The sequence below is a fragment of the Oryzias latipes genome, chromosome 23 (genome assembly GCF_053564925.1).
Source record: "Oryzias latipes strain Hd-rR chromosome 23, Olatipes_Hd-rR_3.1".
In the NCBI taxonomy this organism is placed as follows: Eukaryota; Metazoa; Chordata; class Actinopteri; order Beloniformes; family Adrianichthyidae; genus Oryzias; species Oryzias latipes.
Window position 1 is genome coordinate 12,823,794 of NC_136259.1, and position 24,376 is coordinate 12,848,169.

Here is a 24,376-nt window from a genome sequence, read left to right on the forward strand (position 1 = left end):
TATATATATCCTTTGATGTGTCAGGCACATGTGGGGCAGAACGACTTTGAGTGTGTGGGTCGACGTGAGCGCGTGTTTGGGGGAGTGACTGACTGGGGAGCACCATCGAAGTGGAGTTGCATCCTGTTGTGAACGTGCAAGTAAGGTTATTTGCATCTCCTTTTCCTGAAACGTCTCTAAAATAACCCGGCAATTAGCCGCATTTGCATTCGCCCGTTAATTTTAAGCTAGCATAAAAAGCTGCTTGGTTCTTCCACCAGACGGGGCTGCTTCCATTCAAAGAGCAGGCCGCCTGCTGCAGTTTCACTGCTCTTTGTTACAAGAACAACGCTAGTTCCTTGTTAGCTCAACTCGTGAAAAACAAATCCGCGAACACGAGATTCACCACAGAGTTTAGCACCTATACGCACGCGGCCCGGTAAATATGCACAAAACACGTGTTTTTTTGTTTTTGCATATCCTCAAGTAGTACACAATAAAAGAGTGAAGATCCTCATCCCGAGTCTTACATGTCACAACAAGATTGAGGCCTCGTTAGGGATGATGTGCAGGATCCCAAAACACACGGACAGTTTCAAACTGTTGCATTTCATCCAGTTAGGTTCAGCTCTTTGTGTGCTTCAGAGGATACTTACAACTTTTATTTTGACGTCAACCAAGACAATAACCCCTAACTTTCTCCTGGATCATCTTTAAATAAATTTGTTTGAACATGCCAAACACACTCCTCATTTTAAATAAACTTATAGGGGGGGGGGGGGGATAAAATGAGTATAATATCAAAGTATAGTAATTCTATATCAAGTTAAACAAATTTGGTAATATTTTGTCTTTGTGTTAACAATAAGGCTGACTTGTGTGGTAGAATAACAGTAGACAATAAAAAGGTTGTGTCACAGTGTCTTCTTCTAAAGCACTATTTTGTGAAATTTATGATATTTTTATGTTTGTAAAAAGTTTTTTTTCTTTGAAGTAAGTTTGGTTTAAGTGATATTTTTTAAATCCTTTTGAGTTTTTTTTCCCAACAATGTTCTTTAAAGTCAGTGAATTTTAATGTTTGATTTTCTGTCAGGCTGGGCTGCTGTTGACTACACGTTTGTCGAATTCATCAGTTTAATCAGGCGTTCCTGTGTCCAGCGGCGCGTGTGTTGCTGTGTGTGCGTGTTGTGTGTCTGCGAGGAGTGTTTTCTGTCAGATCAAGTTCAAAGATGAAGAGAGGAAAGAAGACGGAGGAAGCAGCGGCAGCAGACGGGGAGAATGACTCCGGCTCTGGTTTGTGCCAAACCTGCCGCTTTGTTTCATTGTTTCGTTTTGAAAATTTTTGAAACATTTTCAATCCTTTACGACAGCTTCTGCAAAGAAACCAAAGAAGACTAAGGAACCCGAGGCCCCCATTCTGTACGAGGACCCACCCGACAAAATGACCAGCAAAGATGGCCGCAGCGCCAACATGAAGATTACGTCGTGGAACGTGGACGGGCTGAGGGCGTGGGTGAAGAAAGGGGGCCTGGATGTAAGCTTACACCAAAAAAAAACCTGTTCACTAGGGCTGGGTGATATAGAATATTTTATATCACAATATAGATTTTTTCATATCAAGCGATAAATATCCCGATATAAACCAAGTAACTATGTGTAACCATGAAATGTGTAATCATCAGCTGATTGTTTAGATTTAAATATCTATTTCCTATTTTAAACATAACAGATGCGATAACGAAGATGATGCAACAGGTTTTTTTTTTAGATAAGTAAATGCATTTGTTACAAAGTAAAATGAAAATTAAAGCAAAAGCTTTCAAGTTTCAAAAGAGAACATAAAATGGAAACCGTTTGATCAGTTCTATTTGAAAACAAAACATACATTTTACAAATAATCGTTCAGTTCTGATTGGATCCTGTTAAAAATCCCCGCTTGTTCCGCTGTTTTATCACTCAAAAGTGAAAACACACACTCCACAGTGGCCGTGGAGGTTGAGCTTGTCTCACGTCGCATTTTTTCACTCGTGTGAAGACTAAAGAAATTCAGCAAAAAGAGAGCTGATGAACATGACTATGCAAACATTTCATGTGGCGACTAACCCATTACGTTTTACTTGCCAAAGAGGAGCAAAAAAACTCACAACCAGCGAGTGTTATTTTCGGACCCTTAAAAATTAAAGTCTAATGTGATAAAGTTCCATTGCTATGTACTGGTATATATTGTTATCGTTTTATCGCCCAGCATTAATGTTTGCTGCTATCCACACTAAAAAAGCATACCTGTCGTTCTCAGTGGGTGCGTGAGGAGGCCCCTGACGTTTTGTGCCTCCAGGAGACGAAGTGCGCAGAGAAAGACCTCCCTGCTGAAATTACCTCCATGCCAGAGTACCCACACAAGTACTGGGCTGTCTCAGATGATAAGGAGGGCTACAGCGGGGTGGCCATGCTAAGCAAGACCGAGCCGCTCAAAGTCACCTATGGCATTGGTGAGTTATGAGTTCAGGACTGAAACTAACAGAGTCAGCATAAACACCACATTTCATAACAGCCACTCACATTGCACGATTGTAGCTGACATTTCTTGGATTATTTGCTGCAAAGTAGTAATACTGTTGAAACTTTTGCTTGTCATGAAAAAGTAGTCAGCAGTTACTCCACTTAAAGGTGACAAACTTTCTTCAGCTGCCGGCTACATTTGAGGCTCTTGCTTGCCATAAATCTTTGATCACGATCAGATATTTGTTTTTATTCTATAATCCTTGACTTATTTGTCTATGAAGGCTTAAACTTTGAGGGTTTAAACAAGAGCAAAAAATGTTTAACCCTTGTGCTATCCTATGGGGTCAAGATGACCATTGACGTGTTCTCCCTACAATGACAAAGGTGGATAAAGATGGAGAGGATTTCATGTAACCATGGACACCAGTGAAGATCACAAATCATTGAAGAAAAAAGGTTCAGCACACTGTCTAGTAGGTCTAGATGACCCCACTCCCAATGTTAAAGTGCCTAGGATAGCACAAGGGTTAAGGAACCAGATCAGTCTCCAGTTCTAGACTTTTCTTTATAACTTGCCCTTCAATGACAGATCTTTGAATCCTACAGGCAAAGAGGAGCATGACAAAGAGGGCCGCGTCATCACCGCCGAGTTCCCCACCTTCTTCCTGGTGACGGCGTACGTTCCCAATGCCAGCAGAGGCCTCGTCCGCTTGGATTACCGCAAAACCTGGGACGTGGACTTTCAAGCTTACCTGACTGAGCTGGACGTACAGAAGCCTTTGGTGCTTTGCGGCGACCTCAATGTAGCCCACCAGGAGATCGACCTGAAGAACCCAAAAGGGAACAAGAAGAACGCGGGGTTTACCCCAGAGGAGCGCGAAGGCTTCAGCCAGCTGCTGGCGGCCGGCTTCGTGGACAGCTTCCGCGAGCTCTACCCAGAGCAAGCCAACGCCTACACCTTCTGGACCTACATGATGAACTCCCGCGCCAAGAACGTGGGCTGGAGGCTCGACTACTTCCTGCTGTCCTCCTCGCTGGTGCCAGGCCTGTGCGACAGCAAGATCCGCAACAAAGCCATGGGCAGCGACCACTGTCCCATCACGCTGCACCTGGCTGTGTAGACGGTCAGAGAAGTCATCACTGAAGCCATAGTCTGCCCAGCCATTGGGATGGAGTCCTAGAGTCCTTCTAGAAAACTCAGTTGTGGTTCTGTACTGCTGTCTTTTCTTTCTCATAAACGTCCCTCATTGCAGCTCATGTTTTTGTCCTGAGTGGATCCTGGGAGGTGCTGTAAATGCTGCAAACACTAAAACGCTGTCTAAGCTGGCCTTTAAGGTGCTTCTGTCCTTGTTTAATATGCATCTGTAAAGCTCTTCTTCTTACCAACTGTTAGATGTTGTGATACATTGTTTTCAGATTTAAAAATAAAAGCGGATCAGACTTAAATGTGGTGTTTGAATGACTTTCTATACGACACATCTTTCTAAAGAGCCTCATGTAGCAAGAGCCAAATCTCAAAGTAGACTGAAGGGATCTGCCAAAGGTTCATAGCATGAAGCCAAAATCCTATTGACTTCTATTGAGAAATAAACAGTTTCTCAGTCATCCTATTGAATTCTCATTTTTTAATACACAATTTTTATTTATTGCAAGTTATTCCAGTTATAAACTGACCAATCAGATGCCTCAATAAAAATAGGTGGTGGTGGTGGTGTAGGTACCAAACTGTTCAGCCTCCATTAAGTGTTCGGGGTCCTGCGACTAATGATGACATCACACTTTTTGATTGACTGTACGTTGGTCCGATGACGTGTAAGATGCCTTTCAACTGGCAGACTCGGCACAGTAAACCATTGCTACAGAAACTGTAATGTAGATACACAAAGTGGATTTTTTTCTCTCCCAATGATGCTGTATTTTAGACAAACTTCCTACTGGAAGTTGTCATCATGTTTGAGAAAACAAAACGCTAGAGATCATAACAAAACACAAGCATTTGATCGAACTAGTGGACTTAGGTTTATTTGGTTAATTGGGTGATTGTAGCTTTTGTTTGTTATCAGTACTTTGGCCCCACTGAAACAACCCCATATCATGATAATGCCCCCACAGGCAGCACACAAGAGCTCAATGTTCGCTTTTCTTTACACAAGTCCAGCGCTCAGAATGAACATTTCCTATAAACATTTTCTTTGGTTACACACATTAAAAAGTGGGATCCTTGATTTTTCTAACCCTTTAATGATTGTTCACAGCAGTATTCATGACACATGTGTCCTCTGATGCATTTTCAGGTGATAAGACTGCTTGAACCCTTTCCCACACTCCATGCATGGATAGGGCTTCTCGCCTGTGTGCGTTCGTTGGTGCCTCTTCAGGCGGTTGGCGCTCAGGAAGCTCTTGTCGCATTCGGCGCAGGTGTACGGCCGCGCTCCTGTGTGGTAGCGCAGGTGGATGGTGAGGTAGCACGACTGGGTGAACTTCTTATCGCAGTAGGAGCACTGGAAGGGTTTATGGCCCGTGTGGAAGCGCTCGTGCTTCAGGAGCTCTGCGTGGGAGAAGAAACCCTTCCCGCAGTCGGAGCACAGGTAGGGCCTCTCGCCTGAATGCGTCAGCTCGTGCCGGATCAGCGTGGCCTTGTAGACGAAGCTCTTGTCGCACTGCGAGCACCTGAAGACGTTCTCTCTGGTGTGGCAGCGCTCGTGCTTCTTCATGTTGCGCTCCCTCTTGAAGCTCTTCCCACAGAAGGAACACATGAAGGGCATTTCCTCAGAGTGGATCTTCATGTGGCTCAGTAGCCCCCCCTTGTACAGGAAGCCTTTCCCGCATTGGGTGCAGGTGTGCGGACGCTCCTTTTGATGGGTCCGTTGGTGCGCGGTGAGAGCTGCCCGGTAGGTGAAGCTCTTCCCACAGCTGCAGGCATGAACTCGTTCCTCCTGGTGTGTTTGGATGTGTCTTTTAAGGTAGCTGGCACAGCTAAAGCTAAGGCTGCAGTAAGGACATTTGTACGGGTCCTCCACCATGTCCGCATTCATACCATGAGTCCTCAGGTGCCTCACCAGTGCTGACCTCCATGAGAAGGTCTGGCCGCATTCAGAGCACAAGTACTCCCCGTCCTCCATGTGGCCGCTTTGGTGTTCAGTCAGATCTGCTGCAGACTTACAGAGGTCCCCGCAGATCAGACACGTGTACTTGTGTCCAGACTTGTGAGTCTGCTCGTGCCTGTCCAGAGACTGTTTGAAGGAGAAACGCCATCCACACTGAGAGCACGAGAAGGGCTGCTCCCCTGTGTGGACCCGCCGGTGGGCTTTTAGTAAAGACAGGAACCTGAAGCTCTTCTCACAGTCCGGACAGTTGAAGTGTCCTTCTTCATCAGTTGATACCTGACAGGTAGGCTTTTCGTCTGCAGTCTCCTCAGGCTGGACTATGCTCTCATCCTGGAAGTCCCGACCCAAAGAAGACTCCATTGAAAAATCTGATGAACGGAAAATGTGAAAACATATTTAAGATAGGCTACATTTTATTACACCATGGTCCAGGTGAACTCTGGATTCTGATTGGCTGCAGGGTGTTCATTAAATAGTGATAATAGACACCAAAAGAAAGAAGTTCCGGTCACATGGCCTGAATGCTCCCTGTTATTGTGCTGAGTTAAACATCAGTTGGCAACTAGGACAACGGAAACTTGGAACATAGGTGGACAATATTCACACACAACACAACAGCAAGACAGCAGATAAGACATGGTGGAGATTTCTTCAATCAAAGCATTCTAGGAAATAACTTGTGAAATTTGCTTCTTAGAAACAAACTTTTACTTCATTATATGTGGACAAACAAGCAGTAAGAGGGTAACTTTCCCTCTCAAATGATGCTTTGGATCACTTAACATGACATTCAGCTTACGTACAGTGGGGCAAAAAAAGTATTAAGTCACCCACCAATTGTGGATGTTCTCCCACTTAAAAAGATTAGAGAGGCCTGTAATTTTCATCATAGGTTTATCTCAACTATGAGACAAAATGAGAGAAAAAAATCCAGAAAGTCCCATTGTCTGATTCTTAAGGGATTTATTTGTAAATTATTGTGGAAAATAAGTACTTAGTCACCTACAAACAAGCAAGATTTCTGTCTCTCACAGACCTGTATTTTCGTCTGTAAGAGGATCCTCTGTCCTCCACTCGTTATCTGTTTTAATGGCACCTGTTTGAACTGGTTATCTATATAAAATACACCTGTCCACAACCTCAAACAGTCACACACCAAACTCAACTTTGGCCAAGACCAAAGAGCTGTCTAAGGACACCAGAAACCAAATTGTTGACCTGCACCAGGCTAGACAGACAGAATCTGCAACAGGTTAACAGCTTGGTGTGAAGAAATCAACTGTGGGAGCAATTATTAGGAAATGGAAGACATACAAGACCACTGAGAATCTCCCTCCATCTGGGGCTCCCCTCAAGATCTCACCCTATGGGATCAAAATAATCACAAGAATGGTGAGCAAAAATCCCAGAACCACACCGGGGACCTAGTCAATGACCTGCAGAGAGCTGGGACCAAAGTAACAAAGGCTACTATTAGGAACACACTAAACCCCAGGGATTCAAGTTCTGCAGTGGGAGACGTGTCCCCTTGCTAAAGCCAGTACATGTGCAGGCCCGTCTAAAGTTTGCTAGAGCAGTGTTTTTCAACCAGTGTGCCGCGGCACATTAGTGTGCCGTGGGAGATGGTCAAGTGTGCCGTGGGAAATTGCCCTCATTCACTGATCTAAAAACATTTTCCATCTCCAGGATTTCAGCTCTGTGTTCATCCAAACAGGCCCTGATAAAACACTGAGGAGTTAGGAATATAAAAGATCGTAAAATACTTTTTCTTTGCGTTTATTTTATTTTATTAAAGACATTTTGATAAGAATGACGGCACCGCGATTCAGCTGCAGCTTCGGCTGTATTTTGGAAAAGTCCCGTCCCTTTAACTGTCTCCACCAATCATTCTTGGGGGGCTTAATCACACGTCATCAGTCTGACCAATCAGAAGTGGTTAAAGTCTTCACTTCCTTGTCCTGATTTAGCTCGTAAAGTCGCTCAGTTCTAACAAAAATACCAGCTAAAGCTCGTCTTTAGCGGTGTAGCTTTCCACAGAATCCAGTATCAGACCGTGGAACAAGAGAACAAAACAATGAAGCTCTGAAAAGCGATCTCCGGCTTATGCACTACATCTCCCATGATGCATTGGGTTGTGAGAGTGACAGCGCACAAGGAGATCTGTTGTTAAACGTCTTGAAACCAACGAACACACATCAAACTGTTTTTCAATCTTCTAACCTAACTTTTATTACATCTTTTAGAAAAAAACAGCTGCAGTTTCCAGCTTTTTCTGCAACAATTATCTCAAAAATGCATGTGAGACTGTGGAGGGGCTGTAGATCAATACAGACTATGAGTTTCTACTTTTTTTTTAAATTTTTGGATGCTGGTGTGCCGCGGGATTTTTTTTAAGGTTAAAGTGTGCCGTGGCTCAGAAAAGGTTGAAAAACACTGTGCTAGAGAGCATTTGGATGATCCAGAAGAGGATTGGGAGAATGTCCTATGGTCAGATGAAACCAAAATATAACTTTTTGGTAAGAACTCTAAATATCGGGTTTGGAGGGGAAAGAATGCTGTAAAGCATGGGGGTGGAAACATCATGCTTTGGGGCTGTTTTTCAGCAAAGGGACCAGGATGACTGATCCGTGTTAAAAGTATTACATAACAATTGTTATTGACCAAATACTTATTTTCCACCATAATTTACAAACAAATCACTTAAAAATGAGACAATGATTTTTTTTTCTTCTCATTTTGTCTTTCATAGTTGAGGTATACCTATGATGAAAATTACAGGCCTCTCATCTTTTCAAGTGAGATAACTTGCACAATTGCTGGCTGAGTAAATACTTTTTGCCCCACTGTACCATTGTGGCCGCATTGTTTTTTTTGTGTGAATTTTTGTGTTATTTCTGTGTCAGAGTGGGACCTCTGTTTTTCTGAGGATCTTTGTGTTGCAGCTGTTTTCTGGTGTGGTGCTGGACAGATGTGCCTTCTGATTGGACCACAGTTGATGAAAGCAGCCTTTAAATCTTTAAGTGAGTCTCCAGTCCTCTGCTGTAGCCTGTCTTCAGCTCAAAGCTTCTCTTTACTTTGTAACACATTAAACTGTGTTATTCAGACTAGTGTGTTTAATTGTGTGTTCAGGAGTGCTCTCTCTAGTCTTATTTTGTGTTAATTATATCTAAAGCGTAAGGGGGAACTGTCATTTCCTTTAGTACGTGTTTTCTCCCCATTTTCTTTTAGTTTTTACTTGTTTTCTTTCATTTTCAGGTAAGACTTCTGGATTTTGACATGTGGGTTTTTAGGCCTCTGGTTCCCCCTGAAGCCTTTAGTTTCACCTCTTTGAGTTATTGTTGTTTATCATTTTGGTTGTACTTGGAGGCATTTATATCACTTTCCTTCTCTGGTTAGTCCTCATGCACCAGCCGCAGTACAGTGAGCTGCAGGCTCTGTAGCCGTTCCAATGACAACGCTTCGCTCTGCATAGCAAACAATCCGCTTCTTGTGAAAAACAATTTAAGCGTCTTCTATCTGCTCATTCAGAGAGAAACAAAGGATTTTCTGTTTGCATCTCTCTGTAAAATGAGAATGAGCTCATGAAATCCAGATCTATGGAAACAGAAACATTCATACACAAGTAAACATTTACAAAGAGCTGATTTAAAGACAATATTTTCATGCTCGACTCACCCTGCTTTGTGATGACCGGAGATCCATAAGAATGTTCTGAACTGTAACAGAGGAATAAAATAAATACGTTCAGAGTTAGATTCAACACATGCATGTTTTCCTACATTTCATCCAATCCAAAAATGAATCTTATTTAAATCAGCAGGCTTACACACGGCTTAATTGCAAATGTATTGGTGTGTTTAAGTGTCATTACGGTTATAGGGTCATTTGTTCATATGCTTGCAGTGTTCACAAAGCTGGAATAGTTTTTTCTGTGCAGGGAAACGTGAGGAAAGTAAAAGGTTTTAAAGAAAAGACTATTATTGTGGTGGAGAAGTACAGTATATTGAGTTTAGACTGCGATATGCTGCGTTCACCTCGAACTAGTTTGTCCAGTTTCAATGTTAAGTCAATGGTAGGGATGGGTATCGTTAAGGTTTTAACAGTACTACTACTCTTATTGATACTGCTTATCGATCCGGTTTTGAACAACTGCCCCACCCCCCGTGCACACAAATAGCCAGACAGACCTCTCCTCTTCAGCGAGAATAGCAAAATTAATATCACCATTAATTAACGGAAAATTGACCAACTTAGTGAGTTAAACCTGGCAGATAACGTTTATATCTTGTGGGACACAAAAAAAAGCGACTTCTCCAGTACCGATAGCAGAACCGTTTAGGTCAGATCTTAACGATACTGCGGTCTTGAAGAATGTTGCCCTGGAGCTCGTTCAATACCGGGGATCAGTACCCATCCCTAGTCAATGGTATAGGCGGGATCAGAGCATTGGGTGCAGCATATCGGTCCAGCAGCAGCGAGATTTGGGTGGCGCAGCACTTTCAGAGTTCAATTATTTAAACTTTAGCAAGGTCCATGGATCGCATCAACAAATCAGGGATCAGCTTTGGGCATGTGACGTGTTCAGTGACTTGATCAGTGTGTGAAGTAAAAATCCAATATGGAGGATCGACGAGAGCGTTCTCGTCCTAAACTTCCATCTATTTTCTTAACACTCTTTATCCCTTTTAGGCCCGCTGTTGGGCAAAGCTCGGGTACACTTTGGACATGTTGCCAGCCTGTCGCAGGCCCCATGGGGCTAAAGTGAGCGCGCCTGCTACGCCAACCCTGGCTTAGTGCGGGACAGAAAGCCTTCAAAAAGGGTAACAGGGAGACGGAAAGACCGCTGAAGATGGCCGTCATTCAGCCGCATCTCTTGCAGTGGGAGTGAAGATCATAGAATTTCTGAATCATCTCATGAACCCAGACATATAGACGTTTACTGATGATTTTTTTTGGTACTTTTTACAAAATAAATAAATCTGATCTATACATTGTAAATGAGAACCACACAGACACCGCTCCATAATTTGGCAGTAGCTCCTCCCACACGCCTCTGGGGCATCAAGCTTACTTACACACTTTTGGAGAGGCGTCGAACAATGGCGGTTCTACACTAATTTACTCCCCGGGCGAGTGCGAGCAGCTGCGGGGGCGCCAATTTGCACGTTTTAGGCCGTTCCAAAGTCTTGGAAATAACATGATAGAAAACTGATAGTGGCACAATTTGTTTTCTTCCAAGCATGGAATTTGCGCCCCGGGCAACTGCCCGTATTGCCCGTGCCTAAAACTGCTACTGGCGTTGATCAGCGAAGAGAGGCGTCTGACTTGAGTTTGATGCGCGAAATGGTTTGAACGTACCTTTAGATTAACAGTAATGTGAGCAAATAAAACACGTCTGAACATCAGAGAGGATTGAAGAAGACTCTACCAAATGGAAGGCCGCGGAGTCGGGGGGCGCGTCTTCCTAGAGTCCTTCCGTCTTTGGTTGCTCATGTGCTTCTGTAGGTTTATCACCTGGATCTTCATGGTTGGAGTGCGTTTTCGCCCACTTGTTCGTACTTTCATCGGGATGTCACTGTACGACACTTCAGCAGGATCACTGCTTGAACCCCGCTGACCCCTCAGGAACTCTCTGCTGCTGTCATCGTCTCTTAGATCCTCTGCTTCTGTATGATCTTGGCTGATGCATTCTGCAGGTCTTTCATCCTCGCCGCTGTCTGACGCTTTGTCCACCAATCCACCGTCCAGGTGAGTTTTCAGGTGCCTGGCGAGCGACAGCTCCAAGCTGAACCTCCGGTTGCACTGGGAGCAGGTGTAGGCGCGGTCCTGCATGTGCACGTGCTTGTGCTCGGTGCGCGCTGACAGAGAGCGGAACGTCTCCCCGCAGACTGCACAGTCATACGTGCGTCCACTTCTGTGCGTGTGCCTGTGCCGGTCCAGCGACTGCCTGAAGGAGAAGCTGCGGCCGCAGTCACTGCAGTGGTGGGGGCGCACCCCGCTGTGGATTACGCTGTGTGCCAGCAGGGAGGAGGCAAACTTGAACCTCTTATTGCAGTCTGGACACTCATGCAATCCCACAGTGATTTTATGCTGAGAACATGCCTCTTTCTCCACTTCCTCTCTGCTGCTCTTCTGGTCAGAAGACACAGTTAAAGCGTCTTCATCCGCTGGGCCTGCAACTTCAAAGTATTTTTCCGCCACCATTGCTTCAGTGTTTGAGCTTGCAGCAATTACAACCTCTGCTGATTCTGACACAGTGATAATTTCAACAGCAACATCCTCCACTAACGGTGCAGCGCTGGGACTTTGCTGGGGACGGGACAGGCTGGGCTGCTCTGCAGGTTTCCAAACTTTCAAGCATGAAACAGCAGACAGTGAGGAAAGGATGGTTTCACCCATGCAGGATGGAGGGACTGCATATAAAAGGGAAGTTAGTTATTTGAACTTTAAGTAGCATAATGCATGCAATTAAATCAAGACTCACCATGTTGCTCCAAATGTCCTAGGTTTTTGTGGTGTTGCAGCAGATTTTTCAGATCAGAAGGATCAGAAAGTGTCTGCAGACAGTCGTCCACCACGGAGCTTTCATATCTGAGCCAGGAGGTGGTCTGAGGGAACACCTGACAGGAGTTATGTCTCTGAGGTGTCAGAGTGTTGCCTTACCATTCAGTACAAACCCATGAGCAAAAACTAGAAATTACCAGCGGACCTGAATGAGGCAAACACTATTAATGAGAGCACAGGGTAAACTCATTAACAGCTCAAAGAATCATTTCAGAACATCCAAAACCCTTCAAACACTAGATCTCTGAGAACTGCTGAAATCGTGGGACATCCCTCCAGAGAGGGGTTGGGTGCTAAACCCGCTAAGCTACAGCTGCAGAGAAACAGCCGCAGATCCCCAAATTACACAACAAAACCAAAACCAAAACCCTGAGCAGAGGGTTTTCCAGAACGAGTTACCGTAGCTGAGCAACTGCTCCACACCTCTGAGTCCTTGAGGAAACTTGAAATGTTTCAGCGCACAAACACACTTTTGACAATGTTGTGTTTCTACAGCTATGGGGACAGTTTGGGACGGCCTATTGACCCAGCTCCATAAAGGTATGGAGGAGAGGCTCTGGTGAATCAGACTTAGGCTATGTCCAACCTCCCATCCTAACACCTAACTACTAAAAAACTATATAGTGCTACTAATAATAATACTACTGTGTAGTGTCCTGGATTTTAAAAGCAATTCGGACACCAAGCTCACCACATTTTTAGGAGTTTAATGTCCTCTGAAGATAAAAACGTTGATGCTTTAGTAAAAAAATACTTTTTTTTTAAGGTGAGGATGCTGTATGACAGAAATGATAAGAGGATGATAAGAAAAAGATATATTTAAATACATTATTTTGGCAAAAATTGTTCAGACGCAATGCATTGTGGTTTATATTCGCTAATCTAGTAAGCATTGATGCACACTGGTTTTTTGCAGATTCTGCGAAATTTCTAGTGCACTCGATTTTGGAATTGTAGATTTGGACAGCACTACAAAATGGCAAATGCACTACATCGTGCACTATATAGTGAGTAATGAAGGAATTCCGACACAACCTTATACTGCTAAAGCGGCAACACTCATCGCCTCCTGAATGAGAGTGATCTGAATACAAACCAGAGCCAGGCCACTTGACCAGGTAACCGATAGGTGGCTTGTGTCATATACAGAGGCATATGCTATTGGCCGGATCAATCAGGTGTCCCCAAGAGCCAAAGTGGGCAGTGGCAGGACGGCTGGATCAGATGCTCCTGAGGGCCGGAGTGGCCGTCCACCAGGGACCCGGCGCGTAACCTGGCTGGCAGAAGCTCTATGATGGCTGGCAGAATCTGCGCTCAGGGTAGCTGAACACGCATGTGCAGTGATGTATGTCTCAGAGGAGGTTCAATTGGGCATTCAGCATGTCAATCAGTTGACGTACTCCACGGTGAGGATGATGATTTTTGGAAAAATCAGTGTTTAGTAGCGTTGAATCAAGATAATCTAGCCATTACCATGGAGACAGTCAATTGTTCCAATACACACTGATGTATGACATCACCACAAACACTGTCCATTTAAAGACGGAGTTTCTGAGCGGACAATACAAATGTGAAAACAAAAACTTTTCTAACCTTCTAAAAAAATGTTAACTACTGTTCCAGTGCTCTTGGGTTTTGTGATAAATCTTCTTGGCTCACCTGTTCCAGGTCAGGGACCGGCAGCAGCTGAGCAAGCCGACAGACAAACTCTGAAAACAAGGTCTGCAAGTCGTTGTCGTACTGAGGACCGTACTCTGCAGGAAACACCTCCTTCAAAACAGTTTCAAGTAACAATTTTAACTTCAAAAAAATCTCGTTCTACATTGGGACACATTCAAACTCACATAAACTTAGCAATAATTACAGTTTAAATGTGTCAGTTTCCAGCTGAGTTTGTTTTGACAGAGGAGCAGCATCCTCACCGTGAAAAAGTCTCTTTTTTGTCCCGGATCTTTAAGCAGAATCTGAATCATCTCAAGGAACTTCTCTGTCACTTCCTGCTCTGCCAAATCTCCTCCCTGCAACAGAGAAATTAAGAAAGTTAGATGGATGTATGGATGGACTGATAACATTCAAAAATTAAAAAATATTCATTAAATAATGCAATAAAACATTAAAAAAGATGGAATTTGTTTTTATTTATGCTCAGTCAAGACGTTGTACTGTCTAATAGGGACCAAAGACTTCCACAAACACAGTCATATGTAAACATGAATGTGTATGATTTTAATAAAAAGCAGGAGTTGTTACGTCTGTCAGAGAAGGGCGTGTGGCTCGGATCTTCTCCAGGTAGGAAAGGATGCATTCTGGCTTCACCGGCTGTTCACCTTGGCACAGCTCCAGGATGTACTAATGGAAAAGGAAAAAGGAGCACAAACTTATTATTGAGTTTACATCGTTTGACAACCATTTTTCATAGTTTGCATGAACAGGTATACTCAATTCTCTTGAAAGCTCTTTTTCCAGCACCTAAAACATCAGTGAGAATGCTTCCATTTATTAAGAAAATCACTTCAATGATTACTATATAGAAAAAGAAACTGTAAATTTCTTCTATTATTAGTTTGAAGAAATTTGTTATTGAAACCATTAAACTGTAATGCTTTAAAAAGGATGAAATTATCCAGTTAAATACAAGCAGTTTTGTTTTTTCAGAGACCCCCCCCCCCCCCCCTCGTGGTATGTCCTGATGACTGAACACTCAACAGAAACCTCTCAAAGCTCACCCTTGATCTCAACCCGACAGTCAGCTGCCACCTGTGCTTGGCCATCAGCAGCTCTGGGACCATGTCCCCCACCATGGACACAAACTCCGCCACATCCCAGTAGCTCTTCACGTCCTGTTGCTTCAGCACCTGCCACATGGAGGCCGTCACGAGCTGGAAGGGGGGAACCAGGAGGCGGAGAGAGGCCAGAGGCAACGAGTCCTCTAAAAAAAAAAAGAGACAAACTCCCACTGAGTGACTTTGTCATTGTTGTGTATATTTTCTTTCTATAAATAAAACTCTTCAGAATCTTTTTTACTGTCATTGTAACAGTGAATTACAGGGAAATTTAGAGCATCTAAAGATGAAAGGTAATCCCTGTGCCAAGATGCAACATATAAATAGAAACAAATATAAAAAAAAAAAATAAGTAACCAAATATAAACAGGAGTCCAATTCCCGACGAGGGCAGTGTATGTGTCATCAAGTGGCTTGTTTTGTAGGTGTTTTTCTCAGTCACGTGGTATTGGTCCTGATGGACCAGTAGCGTCTGCTGGCGGGCAGCGGATGGGTGCAGTATTCTATGATGCTGGGGAGGGGGCGGCCGATAGTTCTCTCTGCTGACCTCACCACTCTTTAGAGACTCTGCCGTTCTCCTTCCGTGCTGGCAGGGGAGAGGAGGGAGGGGAAACCACACCGGGATGCAGTGGGGTGGGATGGACTCGATGGCTGAGCGGTAGAACGTCCTCAGCAATTCCTGGTTGATGTTAGTTCTCCTGAGCGGCCTCAGGAAGTGCGGACGCAGAAGGGCTTTATTTAGGATGAGGATTTTGGTGTTTGAAGACCAAGTGAGGTCAGCTGAGATGGAGGATGTGGAGAGGGGGGATGTCTTGGTCTTTGTAGTGTTTACTACAGGGGCGACTGCGAAGTGCACCCTTACGGTCTCCAGTGATCAACCCCACTGTGGTTGTGTCATCTGCAAACTTGATTATAGTATTGCTGGTGTGGGCTGGTCTGGGGTGTGATGATCACCAGCCAGATGCTCTTTTTCTACAGAAAACACAAACTTCAACCAAGCATGGCACTCAAAACCTTCTCCCCAAACCAAATGAACACGAAAATTTGTGATAATTAAAGTCCCACTCCGATCATCTTTTGATCTGTTTTCAAAGCGTTCCCAGTGATCTTTTAAATATGTTAATGCCGTTTTTAGCCAACATCAAAAAAATTGTCATTTTCTAGGACATAGTTTCTGCAGAGCAGCAGGAGTTCATCAGAAATTCACCTCTGACTTGTGGGCAGGTCTGTTGCCTGTCCTGACTTCCCATCATCCCTTTGTTTACACTCTGTCCAGCCAGCTTACACCTCCAACCTAATAGCAGTGTCGCTAAAATGGTTAACAATATTGAAGGCATCCAGCCGTACAGGACATACATGGATCTATCTAGTCGTCTGCAAGTGGATGCATCAGAATGGAGCAGAATAAGAAGCTTGTGGTCAGCCCAGTGTATTTTCTACATCACAAACTGCATTTTTTTATCTGCTCCTGATTCACAACTATTTAAATAAAGACATACTCAGAAATGCAATTGTATTTTAATTTTTTTGCTTTAAAATTGTCCTCCAACATCAGAAAAATGCTACAGGAACATGTTAAAAACACCAAAAACACCATAAGATTAGGTCTTTAATCTGCAACTAATGTGAAGCAATATACGTTTAATTTGTCTGTTTTGTTGAATTTCTAGTTCATCACGACAGAACTGGACGATGCGGAAATTTTGTTCTTAGATCCACCTACCTACTGTTTTTTTCTGAAATTAAATCAAATTAAAATGATGCATTTTGAAGTGACTACATTGTTTGTTTCTAGGTGGTGGCGGTCAGAAGCTGTTGTTTGAATTGAACGCAGCCTCTTTGGGTGCGTGTTCAAGAACAACAGCATTGCTCATAAAACAGTATGTTTCCTCTGCTGGTTTCTTGCGTATTTGATCTAATATCAACACAACTTTAACTTTTATTCACATTAGAGATGTCGGCAGAAGACCTCTAGGTGAAATGAAAACAAATAGACTATTTGAACCAGCTAGCTTAACTCAGCTATTATAAAGCCAAACTGCGCATGTCTGTTTACAAACACTAACAGGAGTCTGTGGCTGAAACTCACTGTTATTCATCGACGTTTTTTCTGTTCCTCCGGGGTTTTTCGACAGAAACCGGCCTTTGGAGACGACCGTTTGATCACCTGTGTCCATTTTTCAGCTGCTAAAGTTGGACTCGCTGCTGTTATTTCACAGAGCAGCTATGTTGAGCGGCGTTTCAAGGCTGGAAATCAGAATAAACGTTGGACTAACTACCTGAAGCCAATGCCCTAAGCTAAACAGATCTGTTTCCATTGCCAATGCGAGTGTTTCTTCTTCTACTTTTTTATAACGGACAAATCATCCTTAGGTTCTTGCTGCCATCTAGTGGAAACATTTTGCATTGCGATATCTTTTTGCCATTTTCAATGTCAGGAAATGCTCACTAGACTGCAAAATGTTGAATTTTTGTAAGAAAAGCACACTAAACTAATATTAAAGTCAAGTAATTGAACTATAATAAAACTTTATTAAAGAACAACTCCCATGAAAATTGTGTTTTGGGTGCTTTTAAAATGTTCTTGTAGCATTTTTTTCTAGATCGAGGACACGTGAAGAAAATTAAGCCAAAAATAAAATCTTTATTCAAATTGTTGTGAATCAGGAACAGACAAAAAATGCATTTTGAAAAAGGTCTTATTTGTTGTGTAAAACAATGTCAAGAAATTCACTCTCATTAAATGATATAGGGTCTCCATCCTATATACAGAAGCTCCATTAGAGTCGCTGCACTGCGAGTTTCGTATGCAAAGTTGGACTCCATATTGAATAGATCAAGATAGGCTCACTGCTGTGATACCATCCACCATCTTCATCTCTTCTCCCTGTAACCTCACTTTTCCTCTTGGGTCCCTCTCATTCACACACATTGGACACATTTTGCATTAAAATTCTGCATTCAGTAATAACCATAAACCAACAGTGTGTTTAATCAGGCACCGATCCCATTTTTTTGTTTTGTTGCTTTTGCTGACATTCTGAGTGTTACGTGTCTTTTCATCTCTTTGTGTAATTTGACCTTTGCCTGTTTCGACTTCGCTCTGCCTCGCCCACGCCCACTTTGTTTACTGATTCTCTTATCTGCTCCTTGACCAACCTCTAGGGCCCTATATGTGTTTGTCAATAAACACAGATGGACATGGATCCAAACGCCTCTGCCTCTTCGTCACAAAGACTAAGGAAAAACAAAGACGACCTAACCACGTTGACACAAATGTTAGCTTGTTGAGGAGAAAAAACTTGGGATAAATTCTGAAACTGAATGAGATCATACTGTGTGCCGCACTGCAGGAAAACTTCAGCTGATTGATTTTTGCAATGTTCTCCTTAGTGTCTCTGTTCATACAGCACAGTGGTCACATGCACAGATTTACTGAGATGATGCTTAACATTTATTTTCCCAATCATGTTTTCCTTAATTTTCCTTCACTCATCTGTCTCTGCAGCTTTACTCACATCTTACAATGATACCCTTTTTCATGGGTGAGATGGAGCAGTGTATCAAAAGTGTGTAGTGTTTACTAGAGCATAAACACAAAATACAGCTAAGAAGAACAAAGAAGACCATCATGGTAGTGTGTTATGTCATGGTTTCTTTGTATTAGTTTTTGGATCCATTGTATTACCGTCATGATTTGAGTTCTGTTTCCTGCTTTATTTTGAAGTTTTCCTGCATGTCATGTTTTCGAGTTTTACTTCCCTGTTTCCAATCTGTTCTTGTCGTTGTCACCTGTGACTTGTCAGTCCTGTCTGTATATAAGTCTTGTCTCTGCCTTCCTCTTGTTCTGGTCCATATCGTCTCTTCCCTGACTGTCTTCTGCCATGTTTCCATGTTTAGGCCACAGTAAGTTCAGCTTTGTTTCCCTGCTCTGCAGCGCTTTTTGTTAAGCTATTAAACCCCTTGCCCTGGAACCATGTGCCTCCCCTCTCCATTTTGGGGTCCTTCATGTTCATCAGCCCTCCCTACCTGACAGTGATCCCCTGAAGGAATCGGGACAAGCAAAGTTTATTTAGATTATTTTACACTCTTAACTGAGATGATTGAACCCTGTTGTTCACTTTATGCAACATCCAATTAGATCTGAATTTGACATATTGTAGCTGTGCATGCGGCACACCAGCATCCAAAAATTGAAAAAAGGAGAAACTTTATTGTCTGTATTAATGTACAGTCCCTCTGCGATCTCACGTGCATTTTGGTGATAATTGTGGCAGAAAAAGCTGAAAGTTGCAACTGTTTTTAAAAAAAAGATGTAATAAAAGTTAAATTAGTTTTACCCCGGTAGTTTTTTTCCCTTCAGTTTATTAACATGCAATTTTATGTAACCTCACAAAGAAAAAAATATTCTTTCTAAACAGATATTTTCTTTAAATATTTTTTTTATGTAAGTGCAAAAGCAACTGTAATTTTTGAATATGATCACAATATGTTTGATAAATTGTACACCTAAAAACTAACATTATATTCATGTTTATTGTAGCTGCACAAAAAGTGAACATATTGAAGTTTTATTAGTTTTTCCTTTGTCTTAATTGAAAATGAAGTTATTTCACCTTAAGTGAAGTCACTTCACCTTAAACCTTTTTCTTAAATGTTGTTATAACTTCTACTTAAGCTTAACTTTTCATTTTTCAAAAGTGACTGAAGTCTGAAATGATCTGAAGACGGTCTCATACCGGATCCCGTGGAAAGCTACAATGCTAAAGACAAGCTTTAGCTGTTATTTTTGTTGGAACTGAGAGACTTTATGAGCTAAATCGGAACAAGGAAGTGAAGACTTTAACCACTTCTGAATGGACAGACTGATGGCGTATGATTAAGCCTCCAAGAATGATTGGTGGAGACAGTTGAAGGGGCGGGAGTTTTCCGAAAACAGCTGAAGCTGCCTCTAAATCGCGGTACCGTCACTCTTATCAAAGTCTTGACCAGAATCGAATGAAGACAAAGAAAAAAGTATTTTATGATCTTTCATATTCCTAACTACTCAGTGTTTTATCAGGGCCTGTTTGGATGACCACAGAGCTGATATCCTGGAGATGGTAAATTTGTTTTGATCAGTGAATGGGTTATTTCCCACGGCACACCTGACAATTGTGCCGCGGTACACAGGTTGAAAAACCCTTGTCTAAATTTAGCATTTTATACCATTTGCCTGGGGGAATAATCAATTCTGATTGGCTGCTGGGTGTAGTTTAAAAAGTGATGATGGACAATGATAATGTACACCTGCAGAAGAAGTTCCAGTCAAAATCACTGTGCTGGTTTTTCTGAAACAAAGCTTTAGGTGACGGCTCATCCATTACCACAACAATGCACAGCATTGCGTATCATAGTCCTTTGTTCTGTGAAAAAGCCATTTCAATTGGAAAGATATCAAGAATAAAGTACTAAAAAAATGATTGATTATTTATTTATTTTGTAAGTGACCGTGGTATAAGCGCGATGGTGGCCTTTGAGGTGTCCATTCTCAGAAAGGATCAGGCTTCAGTGTGGTCCGTTAAGTAAGGGTTAATGGCCGACAAAGTGTGCATTATCACCTTTTAACGCATGCCGTGGAAGCCTCGACCGTCCGACGCGGTGGGGACTATTTTTTACGTGGACCACCGCTGCAGTCGAGATTTGGCGACATAAAGCGAAATATATATAAATATGCTGATCATCCTGATGGGTTAAATAAAGCATCATTTCAGAGAGAAAGTTCACCTCTCAACCGGTTGTTTTTGTCCAGATGATGAAGCTAAAGGTTGTTTTAGAGAAGCCAGTGCAATGATATAGAATATCTATGCTATGTGACCGAAACTACTTTTTAGACGTGGTATATCCCTGTGGTATATCACTTTTTAATGCACACCCAGCAGCCAATCAGAATCGAGTATTCACCCGGACAATGGTATAATTTCTGATAGTGGACACTTCGTCAGGCATTATCCCTTACCTACACTGCAGTGGTGAATGGGAGGCACTTTAGTACAAAACTCAAGATATTTTTACCTTAAACGTTGGCTATGGAATTATTTTATGACACTCATGGCTTTTTAGAAGGAATTGAGAAAGTACTCAAGAATACACATCTTGTTATTTAAATTTTGAATTGTACATTTTAAAGTAACAAGGGAGAAAGAAACGATATTTACAGTTTCTGGGTGTTGAAGTTAAAAATTCATTAATTCAGCATTTAGTGATCCACTCTTTATTATTAGAAATTAAGAAAAACAAGAAATTATTGGACTTAATCTATGGATCAACATTTATTTACACAGCATAAGTATTTAGCTTTCTTTGCCCCAGTCTGCATGGAGAAGATCAAGAAGAGAGCTAACATGAGTTCGGACTGGCCGAGGAGACCTCCCATCTTGACCTGAGTTCAGGAGAAACACGTCTGTCTCACATGTTACAGAGCAAACTTTTCTCAGAGAACAACTTTTAATCATTATGGAAACTCATGTATTTTACTAAGTTGTCTCCTGAAAACCTGTTGGTTATAACCTCATAATGAGCACATACCTGTTTGCTGTGTGATGCTTGAGTCACAGCTCAAAGTCTTAGGACAAACAATGTCTTTTAAACTCTGTCTGGACTGCCACACCTCCTTCTTCCTCATCACTGTGAATGGCCTCAGTCCTGTTAGGTCAGGCTGAGTGTGAGGGAAGTGTGAGCATTTCACTGCCAAGAAGGACATTTCTGCTTCTCGGACATCGCCCACCTGGCTCCACCTGCCTGACTAAACGACATTCCAGGACAAACCCAAAAAAAAACTCATGTTTTGTTTTCACTCAAACTCTGAATTCAGATGGTTTGGGTTCACAGCTAACAAAGAATCAAATTAACCCTTTAACAGTGGTGCTTTTTCTCTGGTGTTGGTGCTCTTTGAATCATCGTGACTCATCAACTGTTTATTGCAATTATTGTAACTCCAACGGACTCTGATGCAGAGAAAAACAGCTGTTCACAGATATACAACACTGATCAGTCAGCTTAACACTGCTGTGAATCCATTGGAATTACAATAATTACATAAATGATCAATGATTTATTAAAGTTCAAAGAGAGAGTGTTTTTTCCTGTCGTTCCTGTATTACAGTTTTTTTCAAATGCTAAAACACAAAAGCCAATCCCCTAAACCAAATGAGTTGTCTAAACACATTTACTAAATCTAGCCATCATTTTCTAATACCATAAACACATTTCACATGAAGACACACGTCACAAAACAGAATTCTCCATTCTCATAAATGTTAACACATTTTTCTTTGCTAAAACACTAGTTGCAAAATAACTCTGCTCAGAACTCTTCTCATATTCTCATAGTCCCACATGTATAAAAGCAAGATCAGAGTGCCCAGTTTTGGGGCAGGGGGCGATGCTTGATTGGGTGGGGGGTGCTTTCTTGGCTCCTCCCTCCTTGTGTGGACTGAGGCCTGGGCCCAATGCTAGGGGGCTGGGGGACAGCTGTTTCACCACCGGGGGACAGTCCATCAGCTATTCCCCCATTTATCCCTTTTCTCATATAATCACTTATTAGGGGATGGGGGTGACAGCCTGCGATGCACCTTGGGGGGAGGAGTCACTTGGCACTGGTCCCCCTTCCTATGGTTGCATCTTAGACACAAACATTATACAAGGAAGGTGGGACCTTTGGCCATCTGTCCCCTCATACCTGAAAGGGGATCCCAGGCCCTTGGCAACGTGTTCCTTGGGTGCTGGCTTCGTGGACCCAGCGGCCCTCTCTCCATGCGGGGAAAGGCATTCCTGTGCTCTCTGGCAAGACCCAGAACTGGGGTTCTGGGTCACCCCGGGGACACCCCGGAGGGTGTCCGTGTCTCTGTGGTGGAGGTTCTGGTCCATTCCCTTGAGCGCTGGCCTTCTCCAAATTCCATCTATGGGTGAGCCTGGTCAGGCCATAGTAACAACACTCCTTGTGGACCTGCAACGCTCTTGGGTGTCTTCCTCCTGGGCAGGGGTGGCTACCCCCTACCTTGCTCTCACCTGGACCAACCGTTGACAGGGTGGTTGACTGCCTGGAGCGTGGGGCAGTCTCCCTTGGGGGGCCCTCGCCCATGCTTGGGGTCCGGGGGGGGGGGGACGCCTAGAACTCCTGGGTGGTGGTAGGTTGCTTGTCTGGGGCTAGGGATGCTCTCCTGGGGCGGGGCCCTGTATTGGGCCCTCCCGGCATGGCGAGGGGGTTACCATCCTGGTTGGGTTGGGGCTTGGACTCTTTGTCCCCCTGTGCTTCCCTGCTCTCCGGTGTTAGTGGCCCCCGTGGCGGTCCTGCTTGCCCTGGCCTGGGGGACGGATGTGATGGCCCGGCGGCCGATTGTTCTCTATCTGCTCAAAAAAATGATTCAAGCCCCTCTTTCATGTAACACAAGTAAATGCTGTTTGTTTTATTTAAATATATTTATTTTAAAAATATGAATCTACATTTAATTGACCTAACATAAAATGTATTAATAGTTTCACCTGTAAACTCCAGTAATCCAAAATAAACGAGTTCAATTAAGGGGGCTCCTTAGTGGATCCGCCATTTTCTACCTGTTGCTGCGACAGAATTGAGGCACTCCCTTTTACACGTGCAAAATCATTCTTCGGTGAGTATTCTTTTATTGGTTGAATGCTGTTTTCCTGTTTCCTTAATTCTTCTTATAGTATCTTCCGCCGTTTTTCAGCAACAATTTTCTACCTATTTTGACTATTCAACCATTAAAACGTTCAGCTCTTTCCTCTGATGCCTGCTATGACTTTTGGTCCTTCAATTCCTTCGACTTTTCGAAGACAGAAAACTTTCGTTCATGTTTTTCCACGTAAAAAACGTACTGTGGCTTGGAATCGTTTCAACTCGGTTTCTCCTAATAAGATAATACACGACGAACCTCATTTATAGAGAAAATGATTCTTTTTGTTTATACTGGCGAATGGATTTGGCCTCAAAAGAGTTAGCTCAGTGTATCAGTCAATGGTGTCAGCATGTAGAGGTTCTAGGTTCACACAAAGTATGTTGCCTTGCCTTATTTTGCAGTAAGTTTCATTAAGTTAATGGATTTCTTTCTGTTTGGCTTTTTGTGATAAAATTGAGTTCGACTGACTCAATTATATTTCATTACATGGAAGAATTTTCTTTGAGTTAGGGCTATTCATATTTATTGGATGGAAATCCTGCCTAATTAAATTGAATTCATCCAATGAGTTATTTTTTTGAGTGTACCGTGTGGGTGTTGTGGGCTCCTGGTTGCTGCCGCTGCTACAGCGGTGGGGGTCTTGGTGTGGGAATGACAGGGCACTCTCCCCCCTTCTTTTTACATTCCATCATCCACCTTATAAGAACATGAACACTCACTTGAACACAGGTGCTATCTCAAATAGTTTGCCTGACTGAATAAA

The 24,376-nt window shown here is 42.9% G+C and overlaps 2 protein-coding genes across 3 annotated transcripts; one reads left to right on the forward strand and one right to left on the reverse strand.

The window, feature by feature from the left end:
• Positions 1 to 2: 2 nt before the first annotated feature.
• Positions 3 to 3,927, forward strand: apex1 (APEX nuclease (multifunctional DNA repair enzyme) 1). Its single transcript, XM_004082982.5, has 5 exons — positions 3 to 140; positions 1,138 to 1,272; positions 1,350 to 1,513; positions 2,276 to 2,468; positions 3,088 to 3,927. The coding sequence occupies exons 2-5, from the start codon at positions 1,209 to 1,211 to the stop codon at positions 3,600 to 3,602; spliced, it is 936 nt and encodes a 311-aa protein (XP_004083030.1). The 5' UTR covers positions 3 to 140; positions 1,138 to 1,208; the 3' UTR covers positions 3,603 to 3,927.
• Positions 3,928 to 4,476: 549 nt separating this feature from the next.
• Positions 4,477 to 17,295, reverse strand: LOC101159715 (uncharacterized). 2 transcript variants are annotated; one of them, XM_023952265.2, is made up of 9 exons: positions 17,025 to 17,295; positions 14,879 to 15,081; positions 14,403 to 14,501; positions 14,075 to 14,170; positions 13,812 to 13,922; positions 12,073 to 12,196; positions 11,017 to 12,001; positions 9,264 to 9,304; positions 4,477 to 5,956 (listed from the first exon to the last, which is right to left on the reverse strand). In XM_023952265.2, the coding sequence occupies exons 1-9, from the start codon at positions 17,110 to 17,112 to the stop codon at positions 4,743 to 4,745; spliced, it is 2,961 nt and encodes a 986-aa protein (XP_023808033.1). In that variant the 5' UTR covers positions 17,113 to 17,295; the 3' UTR covers positions 4,477 to 4,742. The 2 variants fall into 2 exon arrangements, with proteins under 2 accessions (XP_023808033.1, XP_023808032.1); XM_023952264.2 differs by having other exon boundaries at positions 12,073 to 12,208.
• Positions 17,296 to 24,376: the final 7,081 nt, after the last annotated feature.